Here is a 21830-nt window from a genome sequence, read left to right as displayed (position 1 = left end):
ATTTGTTTCCTAACCAGGTATTTCCCATTGCTGAAAAGAAAGTGTGGGGGTACCAGTTGTTGGTTTCTCTGGGTCTGTATTGAAGGCACTTGAGACAGGAATTTGTGTTCGGCCTCAAGTGTTTATTATTTCTTATATTAGTAAAACAGTCTCACTGCTGTGAGTTCAGCAGCTTTTCATTAGAAGGTGCAAAATGGCTAACAATCTCTTGTTCCAAGATCTTTTAAGACTAAACTATCCAATTAAGAACTGACACTTAGATTATTTTCCCTTTTAACCCAATAACTGATCCCAAAGAGCCCGCAATGCGGACTTCTCTGCCCAATTACAAAATGCCACACAAACCCATGAAGAAGAAGGAAGAAGTAGTATGAAGAAGAAACCCAGAATGACACCCTGTGCCCTCCATCTGGCTTCCATCCACAACATACTAAAAAATCCCAAAATCTAAATTTCTCACCAAGTGATACACCTACACTATTCTCTATAATCTATTTCACACTTGTGTGGATTCTAGTCTATCTTGAAATCTAGGAAACTTTCTCCATTAATGAGGGTCAAAGTCAGTGCTCTCCTGGGGGTCAGGGCACCCCAGAGCAGACAAAAAATTATTCCTAGTGGCCAAGGTTTTGACAGAAAGCACTGACTTCACAGCATCCTGTGCCTGTTGGCTACAAAACACATCTCCGCTAGCTGTGCAAGCACTGATGTCCCATGTATCACTGTCCTCTGTTGTACTTCTTCAATTTACTTATAACATTTCTCATTGTTTATGTTATGTATTCTTCCAGGCCTATATACACAAAAGCTGTTTACATTCAAACCAAGTAATTGCCTATCCAATTCCATATGAGCATTTCCCCCACTCTGCTATCTTCCACTCAACTCCAAGACTGAAAATGTTATTTTTTCACTGCTCTGAGGCCCCTAGTTATCAGCTTGATAGTTGATCAGACAGGGAGTTCATCAGCTTTATTTTTCTGTTGAAGACCTAAGTTTGTACCCATGTACCCTGGATGTTTGCAGCCAAACATCCACAGACAGCTCAGAAAATACAGTGTCAGCATCAAACACATACAAAATTTTAGAACTGTCTTGATTCAGATTTTTGCATTTCTTTTCAGCATAAAAACACCTGCATATATATATATATATATATATATATATATATATATATATATATATATATATATAAAATGCTCTCTACAAGAGAGGAGGCTGCGGACAGGTGGAGGTCAGCCACATCTCCCAGGTAGCAAGTAATAGGACAAAAGGAAATGGCCTCAAGCAGCACCAGGAGAGGTTTAGATTGGATATTGAGAAAATATTTGTCACTGAAAGAGTATTTAGGCATTGAAACAGACTGCTCAGGGTAGCAGTGGAATCACCATCCCTGGAAGTGTTCAAAACATGTGCAGATGTAGCCCTTGTGGACATGGTTTGCTGATGGGCTTGGCAGTTTGATTAGGTGTTCTTAGAGGTCTTTTCCCACCTTAATGATTCTGTGATTCTAATGTAATACTATTGTATTCATTTTTAAATGCAATACTATTGCATTTTACTGTGTCCAGTTCCGGCAAGAGCGACATGGAGTTCCTGGAGTGGGTCCCATGGAGGCCTAAGAGGATGACTGGGGGATTGGAGCACCTGTCTTATGAGGAAAAGCTGAGGGAGCCTTTTCGGCTCCAAGAAGAGATGACTGAGAGGGGACCTCATCAATGCCTATCAGTATCCGAAGGGAGGGTGCCAAGAAGATGGAGCCAGGCTCTTCTCAGTGGTGCCAAGCAATAGGAGAAGAGGCAACGGGCAGAAACTGATGCACAGGAAGCTCCAGCTGAACACGAGGAAGAACTTCTTTACTGCACAGGTGACCACGCACCAGAACAGATTGTCCAGAAAGGTTGTGGAGTCTCCCTCACTGGATATACTCAGGAACTGTATGGATACAATCTTGTTCCGTGTGCTCTGGGATGACCCTGTTTGAACAGGAGGCTGGAGCAGATGATCCACTGTGATTCCTTCCAATCCTGCAGTTCTGTGGTTCTGTGTTCCTGGGTGCCTTTAGATGTTCAGATTGTTCTACGCCAAAATATTCTAAGAAAAGATCATTCAAAAACCAAAGAAGCCTACGCAAATATTTTCGTAAAAAAAAAAAAAAAAAAAAAAAAAAAGAAAACCAAGTTTTAAGACGCTGTCGCCTTTTCCCCGTTGCGGGCGGGCCGGGGCGAGCAGCGCCGCCCGGAACGGCCGGGCCGAGCAGCCGCTTCCCGGGGAGCGCGATCCGGCACGGAGCTTCCGGCGGGGCGGGAGCAGGAGGGCTGGGCGCCGCCGCCTGCGCCTGACAAAGGGCCCGGCGGGGCCCGGCCGGCCCCATGGCGATCCCCATGGTGCCCATGGAGACGCAGCTGCAGAGCATCTTCGAGGAGGTGGTGGTGAGTCCGTCCCCGAAGCGCCGCCGCTGCCGGGGCCGCCTCCGGGTCCCTGCGTCCCGCAGTGCTCCCTCTGGGGTGGGGCCCTCCTGAAGGAGATGAAAAGCAGGTGGGAGAGGTGCTTTTAGTTTTCATGGCGGTGGAGCCCCGCCGCCGTTCCCGGCCGTGTGTGGCGCTGTTCCCGGCGGCGGAGGAGCCGTGAGGGGAGGGCCCTTCAGGGCGGCCGTCTGCCCCCGCTGGGCTTCATAGGAAAGCTGGGACAGGGTAGGACTGGGCGTGAAACAGTGTGCTTAGCCAGTACCGGATTACAGAGCGCCGAATTTGCTGTAAAATAAGCAGTTTAAGGAGTTTTGAAGGCGACTAGGAGCAGATGGATGTCCCGAGCAGGCGAGCCAGCATAATGGCATGATCAGATTGTGGGAGTACACACGCACGATGCTGCCTGCAGAACGAAGCGCAGTTAGCCCAAAGGCCTCCTCCATTTTCCCTACGACATTCCTCCCAGCACTTTACCCAGCTTTGCTGCCTATCCATGGATGCGTTCAAGGCCCCAGAAGTGCTCACAGTACTCGAGGTGTGGCTGTACCCAAGCTGAGTGCAGCGGGACAATCACCTCTTTTGTCTGAATGGTTGAACAAAGGGTTTGATGCATCCAAGCATGGGGTTTGCCCTCCTGGCTGCCCGGTCTCTCCCTGCTGGCTCACACTGAGCTGCTGCTGACCAGCACTCCCAGATCCATTTCTGCAGGGCTGGTCTCCAGCCACTCCTCTCCCAGTTTATGCTTGTGCCCAGCATCACTCTGTCCCAGGTACAGAATCTGGCATTTGCTAAATTTTCTGCCACTGACTGCTCAGTGTTCCAGTCTATTCATATCCTTTTGCAAGGCCTCTCATCCCTCAAGAGAGTCAACAGCACCTGTCAGTTTAGTAACATCAGGAGATTTGCTAATGGTGCATTCACCTCCTGCACCGTTATATAAATATATTGAACTCTAGAACTGAGCCCAGAGGAACAGCACTGATGGCCCATCACCAGCCAGATGCAGCCCCACTGACTGCACCCATTTGAGCTCTGCCCTCCACCCACTTCTTCACTTCTTCAGCACACTGTGAACTTGCTTATCCCGCAGTTCAAGAGCTTATCCAGAAGGTTGCTGTGAGGGGTAGTATTAAAAGCATTGTCCAGAAAAAGTGCTTCCACTGCCTTCTCTTTGTCCTCTCTAGATGGGTGATCTTATGATAGAAAGATAAATTAGTTAAACAGGACTTTCCCTCTGTGAAGCCAAGTCAGTGGGTCATTAATCGCACTTGTGTGGAGCACAAATGAATGAGCTTCTTGGTAGATATGAGACATTCACAGCTGTAGACACTGGACTGACAGGATCTGATCCTGAATGGGATCATGCCTGACTCTCAAATGCCTGACTGACATTTCAGAGAAAAAATAAGCTGATTGAAATGTCTGAAGTGGAAAGAATCTGTAGGTTTCTGAGCAATTGAAAATTATTTCCATGTGATGAATTTCAGTAGAGGAAAGAAAAGCCCAACCTTTCTGTTTTAAATTGGCATTATAAAATACATGATGTACTTTTCTTTGTGTGCTGTTAAGTTGCTTGTAGCATATTAATTGCCTACACATGACTGATTCCTCATTTTGGCATTGCCATTCAGATTGTTTTCACATTTTTATCGTTGTCATTTGCCTGTGTTGTCACACTACCTGTTTTTATGTACTGTTATTTGCCTAGATTTGTGAGGAACAACAACAAAATAGCTTCTGAGAAAATTTGTCTGTATTTTTTGAGCCATTACTGATAAAATAGCAACTTAACTGCTTTCCCTGCTGCTGGTATGGACTTGGTGGACAGCAGCCAGCCTTACCTTGCTTTCTGTGCAGATCAGATGATTGTCAGCTTCTGCTTTGCTTCTAGAGTAGCAGTGACAGACAATTCTGGGCCAAATGATGGAAAAGGAACACCAGCAAGTTGATTTTGTTACATGCTTTTATGTCTAGTATAGCAATGAAAATACGTAATGGTCAGGATAGAGCACACCTGAGTATAATATGGTATTCTTGCAAAAGGTAGGAAAGGTTTTAGGATAACATTTTCCAGAAGCTATTTGCTGAAGTTTTAGAATAATGATGTAGAAGCCTTTGAGCAAAATGAAGTTGAAAAATTGGGGGAGGGGGTAAAAGAAAGTCTTACAGGAGATAAATTGAATATTCATGTTTAGTTTTTTACCTAATACAAGACCATTACATTATTCCATAAAATTTAAAAAGCAATGGATTTAAATTTGGATGAGAAAGTAATTGTATGTAATTGATTTGTGTAACTGAGTGTCATGAAACATAACAGGGGCAAAAACTTAATGGAATTCAAAAATACTAATTTTTCAAATGGTGAGAAGAGAGCTGTAATAATACAATTGAACAACTTCTACAGCTTTGAGAAGTGAATTAATCTCTAGGTGTTTAGAAGACAAAAAATAACAAACCAAAAAAACAACCTGAAACAAAGCCTTAATCTGGATCTGGAGCTTTTATATGTCTGTGTGAAAACAAAGCAATCTCATCTTTGGAGTAGTGCGATTTAGCAGAAGACACCTATGTTCTCTGGTGCAATCCCATAACAATGTAACTTTGTCTTTTGTGCTTCATCCTGGGGCCATGATAGTGATAGAAAACCTTCTAACAGTAGCTCACTTGAGGTTTTTCTCTTACAGAAAACAGAAGTAATTGAAGAAGCTTTTCCTGGGTAAGTGTAATACTGCTTTATTTGTGCAAGGTTTTATGTATAAATGTATTTTTCTACTTGTTTCATTGGGTACTGCTAATAACTAATGTTCTTGTTTGCATTAGGATGTTTATGGACACTCCTGAAGATGAGAGAACCAAACTGATCAGCTGCCTGGGAGCTTTCAGACAGTTCTGGAGCAGTCTTTCCCAGGTTAATGTTTGATTTGTTGTTTATGTCTTTGTACTTTATGTACTTTTTTTTTTTAATATAAAGATACGTTTGCTAGTAGACAAACACTTAAGCTGTGAGGTCTATGTCCAGTCATTCAGAATCTGTTTTCAGACATGGCATAGTAAAGAATATAGGAAGACTTTGCAAGAAAAAAAATGGTAATTTTGAGATTTGTAAGGTTAAATAGTTGTTCAGCAGAGATTGGTGTGCAATGCAAATAAAAATAAGCAAATAGAAGTGTAACAGTAAAGAAATAAACAACAAAAGGTAGTTTGTTACAGAATTTTTGGTAGAAATAGGTAAAAGAGAAAAAATAATATAAGAAGTTAGAAAATCACATATCAAAAGTTAGATACCTCCAGACTCTGTTCCATAATTGGAGGCCTATTTATTTTCACTGAATTTGGTTATAACTATGAAAAGGAAAAAATAATGTAGAACAGTTCTATTTTACTTTCATCTGTGCTAACTTGTGAAAACAAAAGTTGACTATAGAAATCAGTTGTTAAGCTAGGAAATGTCCCCTCTACTGGACAGCTGACCTCAATTTCTGCTGGACAAGTGAGCTTCTTCAAAATAAGATCAAAAGACTTGTAGGAAAAACTATAGGTTGGGCAACTGGATCACTTCTACTGATTTATAGTCTTGTTCTTGTGTTAGTTTAATTTTTTCACAGTAGGATACTATATGAATTTTATAGTTTGTTTCACTGCCTGTAAACACATTATTTCTCCCCTCTTGTTTTTTCAGGAGTCCCATGAACAGTGTGTCCAGTGGATTGTAAGATTCATACATAGCCAACACAGTCCTAAAAGAATTTCTTTTCTTTATGACTGCCTAGCAATGGCAGTAGAAACTGGACTTTTGCCACCCAGGTGAGCCATGTTGGAGTAATTGATTAGCTACATGGAAGATGTTATATTGGAGGTATTTTTGCAACGACATTGTACAGTTACTGCTGGAAAGCATGTGCTTATTATCTGCCATTCAGTCTTACTTTGTCTTCTTCTGCTAGGATGGTGTGTGAATCTCTGATAAACTCCGATACACTTGAGTGGGAAAGGACTCAGCTGTGGGCATTAACATTCAAATTGGTTCGGAAGATTATTGGAGGTGTAGACTACAAGGTACCTTCCGCTCATTCCTTTCTCTTTTCAAAGACATGTTATTTGCTACCTTTGTTTTTTATGATTTTATCTAAGAGACATCCAATTTTTTGAAGTCTGTTTTTCTTACAAAGGAAAATTCAGTGAACACTTTTAATGCTTTTGGAACTTTACCCTAAGAGATAATTTTGTGTTTACAGTGTAACTCTTCATACACTTTTCTGTTACAGTCCCTTTCCTCCATTTTCAGTTCCAAGCTAAATAACCCTAATGCAGTTGCAGAAGTGGTAAACACTGGAAAATAAGAACTACCAAGAATTAAGGCTGGAATTCTGTCATCTGCTTTACCTCTGTTGCTACACAGCAAAAAAGCTCCTGAAAGCCGAGTCCTTGGCATGGTACAGCTCCAACAGAAGGAGTGGGAAACCATGCATGTCTTGCAGAGAATCACCTTGCTGCATTGTTGATGATCTTAGAGCAGAAAATACAAAATACAACATAGTGCTCTGGTCAGGCTTCAATAAAGGCTTTGGGGGTTGGATGTCTCTGGATGCACATCAAAACACCAACAGTTACTTCATATCTTCTGGAGCATCCTGAGATATTCCATAAGGAATTTAATGTAATTAGCGTTAAATTTTAATGTAATCAGTATTAATATTCTCAGTAACAGTTTGTCTCCTGACACTTACCAGCAAGAACTAATTTTTCTGTCAAAATATTGTCTGACCATATTGATTTTGTAATCTTTCTGCCAGAAATAAAGACTATCTGGGAACATTAATTTCATGTGCTTTTTTTCAGGGTGTGCGCGATCTGCTGAAAGTCATCCTAGAGAAAATCCTAACAATTCCAAACACTGTGAGCTCAGCTGTTGTACAGCAGCTTTTAGCAGCAAGAGAGGTAACTATATGGATTTCTTGCCGCTATAGAGGAAGATAGACCTCATTCTCTTGTTATTAGTGAGTTTCTGATGGTTGAGATAGCTCTGATTGTTGGTATAGTTCAACAGGAAAGTCTTACTCTTTGTGTTCATATTCTTTACTGCAATTGCAGTTTATGCAGTAAATGAAGTGCTTTTGTGGGATATTGTAAGTAAGTGTTAAAAACCGTAATGATAGAGTCAGGCCCAATGCTTGACTTGCCTAAGGTAAGATGTATAGGATATAATAACAATTATAGTTTTTCTTAGTGAATAAAAATAGTAATTGCTTTCAGTACTTTGTGGGCAGACATAGAGACATGGTCTTAATTAGGCTTCTACAGTCTAACTTGTACAATTAAGAACAGGTTTGAGAATGAAGTATTACTATCAGAATAGAACTTAAGAAAAAGTTTTTTAATTCTTGTATCTGTTTTAGGGGGCTGTCTGAGACTGTTAGACAGATTACGCATTCATTTACCCTATCCAGGGTCTTTGACGCTGATGTATTTTTTTATTTATAGGTGGTAGCCTACATCTTGGAAAGAAATGCTTGTTTGCTGCCTGCCTACTTTGCAGTTACAGAAATTAGAAAATTATATCCTGAAGGAAAACTTCCCCACTGGGTAATGATATGATATAAAATAATGTACCCTGGAATTCTGTTGCACACAGCACCTATATTTTAAAACAAAGTTCATGCCAACATTTAAAATCTGCTCAACAGTAAGCTGTGTGTTTAGTAACTGGAATGAAGATACAGGCTTGATGTGATTGTAGCAGCAGCTCCCTATGTTCTTTCATTGAACTTATGACATAATTTTAACCTATGGTCTGATGTTCAAAACTCTTGAAGCACTGAGATGGTTTTGTTGAATACATTTGGAAATGCAGGTCTTGCATACCTACCACTTTGTGCTTTCTCTATGGCTTCAGGATAAGAAAAATGACTTTAAAAAGCTGACCAGGGTTTTCTGTGTTTAAACTCAGTTATGAAGAAGTATTTGGGGCTCTGGTGGAATTAAATTTGTCATTGTTTCCAAAAAATAACATAATATCGATCCAGTTTTTAATTTTGCATTCTGCTAAAATAACTAGGCATTTGGTAAAGGGTAAAATCCCAACTCCCCTTTATTATTGGGAGAATTGTTACTGTCTATTGAGAGAAGATTTAAAGTAGATTGTACTAATTTGGGTGGTTCTTCTATGTGGAATTGTTATTCAGCTGCAGAGATTTGTTATGAACAGAAATTATAGTTTATTTTAAATAATCTGTTTCTAAGTGTTATGCATTCAAATAACATAGTTTGCATAGGAGACACTTCTTATATAAACTCCTACTTGAGTGCAAATGGGAAAGAGTACTTCCTGTGCCTCCTTTCCAATGCCACAGTTTTCATTTTGTGGTTTTATGTTCCAGATGATTTTTCCAACTGGTTGAAATAGGAAGCTAGTTATTTTAGTAGATTTCTGCATATTTCATTAAAATCCATGCACATATATATTGTTAAGTCTTAAATAGTCCTTATCAATTTCTGGAACTTAAACCATAATTTTTTTCTCCTATTCTCACCCAGTTACTAGGTAATTTAGTATCAGATTTTGTGGATACCTTCAGACCTACAGCAAGAATAAATTCTATTTGTGGTAAGACAATGACTTAATGAATGATTTTAAAATGAATTAATTTATTTTGAGCTATTTTTTTTCTTAGAACCTCTTGGAACCTATATAAGCTAAGCAAAATAATTCAGATCTTATGTTTCATCTAGTACCTCTGCCCTTGTCAGTTTGTTCTCACACTTGGTTCCTTTCAGTTTTTGTTTTGATGGGGAGAATTCACTGATGAGATCAAAATAATTTGCTACCTGCTGGTAGTGGAAGTGTGCTAGTAGTTACATGGTCATGTGGTTTGTAACTACAGGTCACTAGTAGAGTAGGGAAATTGTAGGTTTTGTGTGCCCAAGTTAATACATATTCATTGGGCTGTTAGTCTTGAAATGTTTTGACTTCAGTTTCCATTGGAGCTTTTGTAGCTGCTCAGCCTCTTCTGTTGTTGTTGGCTTCTGGGTGAACATTTCCTAGTTCAGATGGGTACTCATTCTACTTTTCTGTGAAAGAAATGCTCATCTTCATTTATTATCGGAAATCTGGTGATCAAAATTTGGCTTTGTTTTAATATGATTCCTGCTGCATTTTTCTTCAAAAGATAAAAATGTTTTCTGTTTCTTTGAGTAGTTTAATAAGAGCTGCATTAGTTCTGAGCAAGGTTTATAATGACGGAGCTTCTTTAGTGCAGAGATTAAAAATGTAAATTCATCTGTAATGCTCCCAAAGCATTTTGTTTCAGAAGCATCAGAAGTATTGAAAGTGTGGCATAGCTTTTATTTATATGGCTGACAGGGATCACATTTTATTTTTCCAAGTGTTGTATGTGTAAATGACCTGTATAGACAAAATGAAGGGCAGAAATAAATACTTATTTACTTCTTGTTTTATCTGATAATAATATGGCCAGTTTGGATAATAGAAGTCATGGAATTTGAACTGGAGAGAGATAAAAATTTACATGTTGATATACAGGCTTGCTTGGGGTTCAGTTCAGTTGCTTATGTTTAAGCAACTAAAGTAAAGGCTGGTTGTCTAATCTACACTGACTAACAAGTGTAAATTTAGCCTACCAAACACACTTCATGTGTTCTGGTCTCACTGGGCTATGCTGACTGAATTGACTGGATCTTCATTGACTTTAATTGGAATACACACACTTGTATCTGACTGCTTTACTGAATGCAATCTTGCCCACAGGGTCAGTGAAGGGAAATTGAAAGACTAGATTATACTTAGGTTTATAAGGCTGTTTTCTTTGTGGAAAGGGACAGTCTGCCAAAATCCAATCCCTAGGTCAAGCACTGGCAGGGGAACAATATTCTGGTAATATCTAAGGGTATTTATAGATTGATATTTGCAAATACTTTTATTTTTGGGGTACCCAGTGTGAATAAATGGGGACTCTACAGTGTAGATATTTTATTAGTTGAAAGTTGGTTAGAAAAATAAAATCAGTTTGAAGCAATCATTGTGGTAACACCTTTAAACAGTGGAAATTTAAGGACAGCCTAAAAGTGACCAAGGCCAGTTTTTGCATCAAAACGATTAGGCAATGGACCAGTTTCACTGATTGAGAATTTGTTTCATTGCATGTAGGTCGCTGCAGTCTCCTTCCTGTTGTAAATAACTCTGGTGCCATGTGCAACTCATGGAAGCTGGATCCTACAACCCTCCGTTTTCCTTTGAAAGGTCTCTTACCGTATGATAAGGTATGCCTTATTAAACTCCTTAAACCTGTTATATTCAGTAAAACAAAATTTCTGTGTCATAAAGTGGGGAAAATTTTCAGCTGTGAATATCTGTTCCAGTTAGGCTAACTTTGAAGGTGTAGATGTTTTATATTTCAGTTATTTCAAGCTATATAGAGAGGACCTGAAAAGTAGTGTTTGGCCTAACTGCTGTCCAGATTGTTGAAGAACATGAGACATAATTCAGTGTGCTTTGTGGGTATGTGCATGTGAGAGAGCAAGTGAGAGCAGAGAATTGATTGGTAAACTGGGTAGATGGTAGAGAATGGGAAAGTAATTTCTTCTTTTCTGTGTTCTTCATTGTTCCACAGGAAAGATAATTTAAAATTCAGACTTAAAGTTGGCATATTTAAACTTAAAACTCTGAATGTGAAGTAATGGTGTACTGAAAGAATTTAAAGGATCAGGACAAAAATCCATGTTGTCCTGCATCCCATTCTGCATACTTTAGATGTCTAAGAAAGCAAATATGGTATGTCTAGTGACATGTATAGTGCTCACAATCTACAGCCATTATAATTTTGTGTGTTTCCTGACACAGATGTGGTTTCTCTGTATTTAGTGAACCTTCATCTCCCAAATACTTGTTCAGACTCTTATTGAGCCCCTGTAAGCTTTTAGTATCCTCAACATTCATTTGACAAGGAGTGCCACATTTCAGCTTAATGTTGCATAAGGAATCAGCTCCTTCTGTTTGTTTTGAACCCAACTCCAGATAATGTTTTTATTTAAAGTGATTCAGGCTGTGGGAAGATGCAATGAGCAGTTTTTCCATATCTGGTTTCTTCACATCAGTCCTGATTTTTATGCATTCTGGTGCATTTCTTCAGTTGTCTTACCTTGTTTCCTTTGAGTTCAAGACTGTTCCAAGAAGTGTACCATCCTTCTATTGGATGAAGAATGTTCTTCTACTTGGACCTCATAAAATCTTCCACTTCTTAAGAACTATGATTATCTCCTCATTTCTTTTAGTTACCAGAGAGCAAGACGGTTTCCCAGATGATACATACCTACATAAATTAAACATTCCTCCTTACATTATTTATTCAGTTAAATGTAAGCTCAGTATTAAACATAGTCTTGAGGCAGTATATGTTTGTATGTGATTGCTTGTTTCTTTTTCAAGGATCTGTTTGAGCCACAGACTGCTTTGTTGAGATATGTGCTGGAGCAACCGTATTCAAGGGATATGGTCTGCAATATGCTAGGTCTGAATAAGCAGGTACTGTACTGTGCTGTAACATGTGATTTAATTCTGCATAGAATCTGCACTATTCTTTTTCTCTTTTCTTTGCTATAGCTAACTAAGCAAAACAGTTTAGGTACAGAAAGTGATTTTTTTTTTTTTTTATGAGATCATATTAGGTTAATTGGACACTGTTATTCCTATCATTTGTATATTGCTTTACGAATGTTAAATTGAAAAGTAGAGATTTAAAATATGATTTTTTTTTGCATTGCTTTTTTTTCCTATAAGGCCAGCCTCAAGTACACCTTTGACAGACAGTAGGAGACTGGTTGTTGTTCGTTGGTTTTAAAGCATTGTTGTACTCTGTTATATCGGAATGTTCTAGTACTAGAATAGTTGGAAGCTGGGGTTTGTTTTGTTACATTTTCTCTTTTGAAACCTTAGAATGGGGGGGCTTAGTCTGACTTGGGGATCCTTGAGGCTGGCCTCATAGTCACTGTTTTGTCTTTTCTTTTTTTCTTCCTTTATTTTTGTTCTGTCCTGTCTTGTCCTGCCCATCCTCCAATGCTCTAGACCTTGAACATTGCTCAGGTATGTTCACAACCTTACTGTTGTATTGTGACTAACGATACGCTGGCCGCTTTGTAGCCACTGATTCCAGGTAGAGAATACATGTACAGTCAGGGCTTGAAATTGGCAGGACCATTAGTCAAGGGCAAATTCTCACTACAGTTCTCTAGAGATACCAGAGATATAGCATAAAGCTGGCAGTCAGTGGTCCTTTGATACTAAAATTTTTGTTGGAATGGACTGCTACCATTTCCCTTACCAGTCATAACTTCAACTTTGCTGGCATTTTCAGATGAGGAGATATTTTTAGTTCAAAATTTCTTTCCTTAATTGGTGGAAAAAACATCCACTAGACTTAAATGTAAAAATATAAGGCTGTATATACATAATTTAAAAAAAGAAAGGTTTACTAGTGGAATTTTCTTATCATTAGGAAGCTTCTGTAAAGAACTTCCCAACAGGCAATTATAATATTCTCCAATCTAGGTGAAAGAAGAGTAGTGTAGAATACCACACAAAAAGCAGTTCCTTAAAATTTTGACTGCTTGTTTAAATGAGTAAACACCTGAGCAAGTCAACAAAGTGGACTTCTGCTTGAAATTTTAAATTATGGGTGTTATAGTTTATCCCTCATTACACTACTAATTGCCACACCTACATTAAAAAAGCAGTGTTTTAAGATTTATAAAATAGCGTTGCTGTTTGCAATACTATAGTGAAGGTTGTGTCAGTGTTTCCATTTAAGAAACTTTTTTCAGGTTTGTAACTTGACTATAAAATTTACATGATCCTGAAACCTTGTGTACATTTCCCAATGTAATGGAATACACCAGTGCATTTTCTGAACTGGGACAATGTTTTTGAATGCACAGATTCCTACATCTTGGCTGACAGTACTCTGTGTTGTATATGACGATCTTTTGTACCTGAAACTTAAAGCAGCTGAAATGTTAAACCTTGGAATTGAGCTGCTAGGTTTACTGTTTAAATGAGTAGTATTTGTGTGTCTTTCTGTGTCTGCATTGAGTTGATAAATGAAATTATTCCTCTATTCATCCTGTAGCTGGTAAATAATACAAGGTATAGACAAAAATTATATTGAACCCATTTTATTCTTCTAACTATGGATGGTCTGTCCTTTCATGTAAAAAAATACAATTTATGTTAAAAATATTGGGTTTTTAACTCCTACTTCACTGTCCTGTAAAAGAAATTGAAGAAGTGAAATATATTAAATTATACTTTTAAAATTTGTTTGCTAGTATAGGAATTCCTACACAAAGTTTCATCCTGGCGTGAACTTTTATGGCCAAGGAACAAACGTGAAGAACGTAGCTTATAAAGGAAATGCTGACAGAACATGAACTATAGCTGTGCTACTACAGTTACACCAGCATAAAGATGTTGAAAATTTGTGAGTTGAAAATACAGATGTAGAGGTGGGTGGTACAGCGGTATAGAACAGGAAATATGTTCCATTTAAATGTTATTATACTCTGATAAAACTGTGGAAAACATTAAAATTTTACTTGTTTTTAGGTACAAGTTACCTTTGTGTTACATTTCAATTTGTTAATGTAGACACCTGACAAAAATAGTAGCATGCTCTTCAGAAATCGTGTAACTATGTCAATGCTTTCAGTAAAATGGCTGATAATGTTGTATTTTATTATTAGAGAAATAACTTGCAGAAATTGAACTGTCACTATAATAGAGGACACTTAGAAATGCAAATAGTGCCAAGTTTGTTTCAGATTAAATACAGAAGCACATCAGCGCAATGATCATTATTTATTTATGATCATTAATTATTTATGTGGAGTTGCTTGTATGCCCTGTCAACTATTTACACAGATCCAGTTGCAGAATTGGAGCCTTCATTTGAATCTTTTGGCATCACAATCTAGGTATGGTTCAGCCAGATTTGTCCTAGTTCTTGAAGATGAACAACGAAATTTTGTGGTTCAGTCTTAACTAAGCAGATCTGTGTTAGAAAACCATTCACTCAAGCTATCTCTGAGTTGTGTAAAAAATACACAAATCCAGCTGTCCTGTTAACCTTGCAGGGAGAAAAATGAAGGTAAAATTTCGTATGTTTATAGATTCTCGTGTTCCTTTCAGGATTCTAAGTTTTCTTGTGGGATGAGGTTTTCCAATAACCTTATCAAGTATATGGTTTTAAGTCCAAATGCAATAATATAGACTTCAGAATGTTTCTTTTGTTGGTGTCTGGGGACTCTGAGTTTTTGCTACTGTATATTTCTGTATGGGACAGTACATACTCTTTTATATCTGTTTGAATTGGTCTGTAGGAAGTAGAGATTTAAGTTGTATTTTATCCTGTATATTATCATGGTTTGCAGTTGAAATCTTATCTTAAGGGTCTTTTTACAACCTAAATGACTCAACAATACTATATCAATTTATATTCTCCTGCTAGCTGAGGTGTCAATTTCAATTCTTAGTTATTTTTTTAATAATTTTTGAATCATATAACAATTTGGGTTTTTTGAAAAATTATTAACAGTTCAGAGTGTCATAGTGCACTGATACCACATTAAGATTTGGTTTAGGGATCTTATGGTTGTTTCTTAAAATGGAACTAAAGTAATGTCTTAAGGAGATGAACTCTCTTTGGAGGTTTTGGTTTATATCTTTACCTTCTCTGTATGTACAGACTTGCATGAAGAATAAAATGCCATTTTTGCTTGCATAGTTGCAGTTAGGATCTTGTTGCAGTCCTCTAATCAATCAAAAACTGTTATTTTGGGGAATATTTGAGATAGGTGGTAATTTTCAGATGTCTTGTTTCTGTAATGTAAAAATGTTTTAATTAGCAGCTATTGAATTAATTATTGCTCTTTAAATAGTGTATTTGGCTGGTAACTTTTTAAACCAGCAGTGGTGATCTGCAGCTTATCTATGCCTTACTCAGTGCAGGTAAATGTGTAGTTGTATTATTCTCTGCTAGCTACAAACCAGGATAATTAGCATGGGGAAGTTGTTGTAAGCAGATCTGTTAAGTCAAAGGAATGACATAATACAATATTTAAAAATTTACTTTTATTTTTAAAATTCTGGTTGATGATGGGATCTTACCATCCAATTTTACTGGTGATAATGTGGCAAAGTACTTAGATTAAGGGGTGTGATTATTTTCTATAGGTTTCTAAGTGTAAGGGTGTGTGTCGAGAACACTCAAGTATATGTTCCTTGTATAAGTATAAAACTCCTTTTTTAATGAAGGAAACTTGAGAATGGCTGCCAAATGGGGAAGATATGATATAATCAGGTATAATATAAACAATAAACTTTAAGGTTTTGTGTCCTCATAGCATACAATTTTTGAAAATGGAAGTGTGGGAGTAGTTCTGTCATGTTTTAACTACTTTAGGCATTTTGAATTGGACTTTTGGAGACACCATTTACTCATGTAGGGATCTTGGCCTCTGTGATTTGGTCTTCTGAGTCCATTTCTTAAGTGTAGATATCTACTAAATGTTGTTTGTTTAAAATACTGAAAAGCTATCATAGCCATCAGCCAGCCTTACTGACTTGTTAAAATATTTTTCATTAAGGAAATACTTTTAATGCTAGCCATGCCCTTGCCCCACCCTTTGATACACACCCTGTCTTGACATCCCAAAACAGGAAGGAATTAAAAATTCAAACCCAAATTAGAACAACAAGCCACCATCCAACTGAAGCTCTGATCCACCCAAAGAAATACCACTAGCCCATTAGAGGGCTGGCCTTGAGAAATTTTAGTGTCAAGTTGTCATGGAAGCACTTTTTCCCCCTCCTATTTCTTCATGGTTTAATAATGTTTTCAATGAAACTATGTATTTTCAGATCTTTAAATGTTATTCTCGTAACAAAATGGAGAATGTGTTTATACAACCAAATTGTGAAAATTAGAATCATGCTTACTTTAGGGGAAAAGCACAGTGATCTTGAATGCTACGTTTTTTCATACGTAATCCAGAACAGCATTTGGAGGTTTTTTGTTGTTCGTTTTTGTTTTACTTAAACTGTGCCAAAACATGTATTCCTACTTATTTATGAGGGTAATCAGCTCTCACATATAATTTTATTCATCTCAGTTTATACAGAGCTTTTCTTTCACTTATGAGCAATTAATAAAACAAGGGGCCAATCCTGCAAATTCCTGTGCAGCACAGTATTTTATTTTCAAGAGTTCCGAAACGGTAGATAAAATCTTCGTGAAAATGTATATTCACTGAAAATACAGAGAAGAAAAATTACCAGAAAATTAAATTAATGAGTCTAGAATGTGTTGTATTTTTCTGATGGAAAATTGTTTTTAAAGCAATGAAAGTGTGGTTTTCAGAGTAAAAGCTTGAATTCATTTTTTTAATTTCCTGGCTCTTAAATTTTTCCCAGTTTTAGAATTATTCAGAATAGCAAAAATTCCTGCTGGAAATTCTGGTGCTCTTTTTAACAGTAATATTCTTCCTGTTGTATTCTTTGAATAACTTTATTCCAAATTAATTAGCCTAACATGATTAGGTTTTTGGACGTTAACCCAGTGCTTAGCAAACTATTAAATTTCAAGCCCTGTACATAGTAGTTTTGCATGTTGGATTATAAACTAGTCTGTAGTGTTGTCTGTTGCACCCTGCTCTGCTTCATAATTAGTTGCTTTGGGAGGGGGAGAAAAACGAGCCACCAAAGACCCAAAGTGTTCTGAACGGATGGTGCCAATACTGCTCTCTGTAACCTGTACCGTGGTTGGTCTGTGATAATGACAGTGCGTACTGGGAGAAAAGGTATCATCGGTGCTTTCTGTCTTAGCTAGAGGTTTGTGTTAAGCATGCTTCAAGAAAGCACAGCTGGAATTGGAGCTTTCTGCAGTTTTGAGCTGGCAAAGAGCATGCAACAGGGGATGCTGTTCACTGTATTTTGTCAACTTTTCCAATTCTTGCATTCTATTTTTAATTGAAGAGAATCTCTTTTTTTTTTCATAGCTAAAGAGTACCATCAGTGAAGGTAGAACAAGCATCTCCTTTCAGCATCTCTCTTTACTTTTATTATATCTTTATATTAGCCTTTTGTTAGGCTGCCTGGCTAGTAAGTCAAAGAATTCATCTAAGGCATCCCTGAAATGTTTTATGAGTATTGGGGTGATCTTTTAAAACTGTTTTACATACACCTTTTTGCCTCTAGAAAGGGATAATGCATTTTCATGATTAGTGTTTGAGCAGCTCAGTTCCTTTTCTTTTGTATCATAAAGTAATAATTTTTTCTTTAAGGCTGCATTATGTTACAGGCATCAGGCCAAATTAAAAAATGAATAAATGTGACCATTCCTGAGTACAGATTGCATTGAAACAAGCAGGTTAGATTATTTCCCAAGTGCTAACACTTTCTGAGATAAGTTAAATTCTCCATGGGATTTTTTCCTTAGTTATAGTACATTAAATGAGTGTAACAATACAAATGCAGGATAATAACAAAAAGTTGTTGCACTTCAGATCTTGTACATGTGACATTGTACTTGCTAGTGTTGCACTGCAGATTTATAATCTGAGTTCCAAATTACTGGTAGTGGACCTATTTTATATGCATCTGTACTAACAGTATATATCTGAATATATAATTCCTTATTTGATCATTATTAAAAATCATCAGAGATGGTGTGTATTTTACATTATTTCTGGGTTTGCATAGCTCAGTGTGAAGACTGTGGCAGTCTAACATCCAAGGGACTCCTCACTGATGTGTAATTTCTCTTCTATTTACAGTATGTAGAACACAGCACTGATTAATTTTCAAGCCTTTTTGATGTTGTAACCTGTGGTGGTATGTCAATAGGACAGCATCTAGTTATAGGGGTATTAATCAGATGTTAATTCTGCTGCTAGTTGCAGGCAGTAGGTGAACCTAATATGAGAGTGAAAAAGAGAATAGTCATCAAATACCTTCATCATGTATTGGGATTCTTTCTCTGAATTTGATGGTATAATTGATACATTTTCTTTATGGTAATCTCTACTTTTGAAATGGGCTTAATGGAGAAAAGTAGGAAGAAAAAAAAAAACAGCAAAAAAACACAAACCAAGTAAAAGAACCCCCACATGTGTGTTTAAAGAATGGGCTTTGTTTTCTGTGAGTGTGAGATCAGAGAAATAACATTTTACCTAAGTATTCTATGAAACAGCAAAAAAACCCCAGATGTTATCTGTGTGTTGATGAGCTATGTTTTAGAACTGAGTAGGGGAATTATGGAATATATGATAAAATGTAAAAAAATCATTGTGACCTGTAACATAGTGCAGCTTTAATATACTGGCTTATCCTTAACTTAAGTTCAGACTTCATCTCATGCTTCCCAGCCTTCTGTCAAAATACTGTGCTGTAACTGCAACTGTGCAAGTTCTGGAGTTAATGGCAAGGCTTTTGGAATACTGTATCTGATCTCTGCCTTACAGCACAAGCAACGTTGCCCTGTGCTGGAGGACCAGCTGGTGGATCTTGTGGTGTATGCCATGGAACGGTCTGAGACTGAAGAGAAGTTTGATGATGGTGGAACCAGTCAGCTTCTGTGGCAGCATCTCTCCAGCCAGCTCATTTTCTTTGTGCTCTTTCAGTTTGCAAGTTTTCCTCATATGGTCCTGTCACTCCATCAAAAGGTAAATTGTTTGTATCGCTCCCAGATGGTAAGAGGGATTTAAAAAACAAAACCAGTATTTTTTTTAAGTGTCACTCATCCCTGCAAGAAGTACCTTATGTGTAAGAATTAATTAAGTTTTTAATCACTACTGTTCTCTGTAGAAGTCAACTTCTCAAGTTACGGTGCTATGAGCTGGGTGTGTTTGTAGTGCATTCAGTTACAGGAAGATCTAAGTACTGTGCTGCTGCATCCAGCTTACAAACAAGTTTTGAACAGAGTGAATGCCCTGTTCTGTTTGTGGACTAAAAAAACATGCCATGGAAATGGATGTAGGAACTTGCTGTTTGTCTAATCAATCTGCTCAAGCAATCAAAGATAATTTGTCCAATTATGGTGATACTGGCAATCACAGTCCCAAGTTATTACTACTTTCTATTAATAATTCCATTTGAACTGATACTAGTATTTGCCCTTTTCTCTGCTCAAGGTTATAGTTCTAAAGGTGGTGATGCCAGTCCCCCAGAGCTCTTTGCTGAGAGGGCTGTATGCTGAGAGGGCTATATGGGTAGGGATGTTTTCTCCTTGCTGTAGGATCAGCTTGTGGCTATTTAGATGCAGTTTCCAACACACACAGTGCATTGCTCTGTCTTTGTTTGTCTACAGTTCCATGTTACATAAAAATTTACTATGCATGTTGTGTTACACTTGTGATGGATTGTAGTTCTCTGCTTTGTTTTCCCTGAAATTAATTTTACCAGGGCTGTATTCCTGTAATTACTGTTAATAAACCATTGAAACAATTGGCATTATATAACACAATTGTGCAAATCTAGCATAAAACTATAGCAAGATAAGAATAGAATTAGAATAGTAGTTAGAGAATTGCTGTTACAGATAAAGTTAATTAACAAAAAAAAAACCCAAAAAACCTGCCGAGTCCAGATGAAGCAAACTAAAGTTGTTCTGGCTCAGGGACTTCCTTTGTAGGAGTTTATAAAACCTGTGGCCTGGTGCTAGCAATGACAATACTGTACTTCACTACCGGGCTATAAGGTGACAATTTAAGACCAATATTTAAGTGTTGCTAGTTTTTCAAAGCAGTGGTCCTCAGGAGTTAAATGCATTTTAAGCCTTACCATTAATTGTTGTGGCCCTTGCAGAGTCTGTTCATGTGTTACAATTAATGTACCTATTTCCCTTCTTTCTGAAAATGATGTATGTTTCTGCCTAAGTCCTGTTATAAAATTCTCTGCTGAAACTGTTTTAGACTGCCCTTCTACTTTCTTGAGAATCTTTGCAGTGATTTTTTTTCTGCATGCAGTATTTGTCTGTTACTGAGTGTTCTTGACAGTTGGCAGGCCGTGGTCTCATTAAGGGGAGAGACCACCTGATGTGGGTGCTACTCCAGTTCATCTCTGGCAGCATCCAGAAGAATGCACTTGCTGACTTCCTCCCAGTTATGAAGCTGTTTGACCTCCTGTATCCTGAGAAAGAAGTACGTCTCTGATATTAAAAGTTTTAATTCAACTTGGGACCTTCATATGTCATTATTTCTACTATCCTTCTTGAGTCACTGTTAGAACAGCGTGCTGCATAGCTGGGGGGAGATGTTTCAAAGTTTTTTGGAGGATCCATGTAACCACATTTGTTTTTAGGGGCAAGAAAGACTTGTGTTAACTCCTCTATTCCTTGGCTTTGGTTTGACTAAGGATTTGAGGAGTTTATTAAAGCACTGAGGAGACTGTAAAGGAATAATGCGTAATTCTATTGTTACATCTGGGCTGAAACAGAATAGTACTTTAAATTCATTCTGCAGGAGCAAATCAAATCATATCCATGCTTTGTGCATTCCTCTAGAATTAAAGTTCCTGAGGAAGGGGCACTTAGACAAAGTTCTTAAACTTTAATTCTGGCAGCACCGTCAGTGTGAAGTCCTGATTGCTTACTCTTATCATAGTGCTTTTTATTTTGGGTGAATGGATAGAAAACTACAGGTGTGTGATGTATCAAACTCATATGTAACAATTTTTCCTCTTGCTACATTAGTTTTGACCCACAGAAATTCTTCAGTACAATTTGTGTCAGGAGATTTCAATTGCTTTTGTCAGCATCAGCTATGGGAAGAGCAATAGGACTATTTACTTCAGCTGTAGTGATGGCTCCAACTTACACTTACTCAAAGTCTTTGTTTGACTAGTGCTTTTTAAGTGATGGATTTCAAGTGCTTGTGAAACTGAATCCTAGGAAGCATTTTTTAAGATTCAGTTTCACAAGCACTTAAAATGTTATCTCTGGACGTTGCTCTTAAAAGAATTAAGAAAAAAAAGAATCTGCCTTGCTGTCCTGTTGATGATGTATTGGTGCTGTCTCACTTGCACTGTCAGTGGTGTTTGTGCAGCAGTAACTATATCAAAAGGAAAGAAATGTGGATGTTGGCAAAAGGGGAGAGCCAGAGTTTCTTTTCCAATGGCAGTACTGTAGCTAAGTCTGGATCAAAAACTTTAATTTTAGGTTGTATCTGTACCTTTTCATGAGAAGTGTATTAATGTTTAAGGATTAACTGTGACGCTGAACAATTCAGATTGTTCAGCAAATACTGTTGAACCGCTGAGTACCTACTATGGAAGCAGATACCATAACTGGTTTCTGA

At 37.6% G+C, this 21830-nt stretch overlaps 1 protein-coding gene across 3 annotated transcripts in view; it reads left to right on the top strand.

Annotated features, from left to right (window-relative positions):
• The first annotated feature begins 2274 nt into the window (after positions 1 to 2274).
• Positions 2275 to 21830, top strand: part of MED23 (mediator complex subunit 23) — a 37989-nt gene continuing 18433 nt past the window's right edge. The window contains exons 1-13 of one of the 3 annotated variants that reach the window (XM_038132284.1): positions 2275 to 2432; positions 5156 to 5187; positions 5292 to 5379; positions 6151 to 6275; positions 6416 to 6527; positions 7311 to 7409; positions 7953 to 8054; positions 9006 to 9075; positions 10636 to 10748; positions 11914 to 12009; positions 12550 to 12567; positions 18999 to 19199; positions 20532 to 20675. In XM_038132284.1, coding sequence (XP_037988212.1) covers positions 2373 to 2432; positions 5156 to 5187; positions 5292 to 5379; positions 6151 to 6275; positions 6416 to 6527; positions 7311 to 7409; positions 7953 to 8054; positions 9006 to 9075; positions 10636 to 10748; positions 11914 to 12009; positions 12550 to 12567; positions 18999 to 19199; positions 20532 to 20675 — 1260 coding nt within the window. In that variant the 5' untranslated portion in view covers positions 2275 to 2372. The remainder of the gene's footprint in view (positions 2433 to 5155; positions 5188 to 5291; positions 5380 to 6150; positions 6276 to 6415; positions 6528 to 7310; positions 7410 to 7952; positions 8055 to 9005; positions 9076 to 10635; positions 10749 to 11913; positions 12010 to 12549; positions 12568 to 18998; positions 19200 to 20531; positions 20676 to 21830) is intronic. The other 2 variants (XM_038132285.1, XM_038132286.1) reach the window with 2 other exon arrangements.

The sequence above is a fragment of the Motacilla alba genome, chromosome 3 (assembly GCF_015832195.1).
Source record: "Motacilla alba alba isolate MOTALB_02 chromosome 3, Motacilla_alba_V1.0_pri, whole genome shotgun sequence".
Lineage (NCBI taxonomy): Eukaryota > Metazoa > Chordata > Aves > Passeriformes > Motacillidae > Motacilla > Motacilla alba.
The sequence above is the reverse complement of the archived record's forward strand: the minus strand, read 5'-3'. Positions and strand labels throughout refer to the sequence as shown.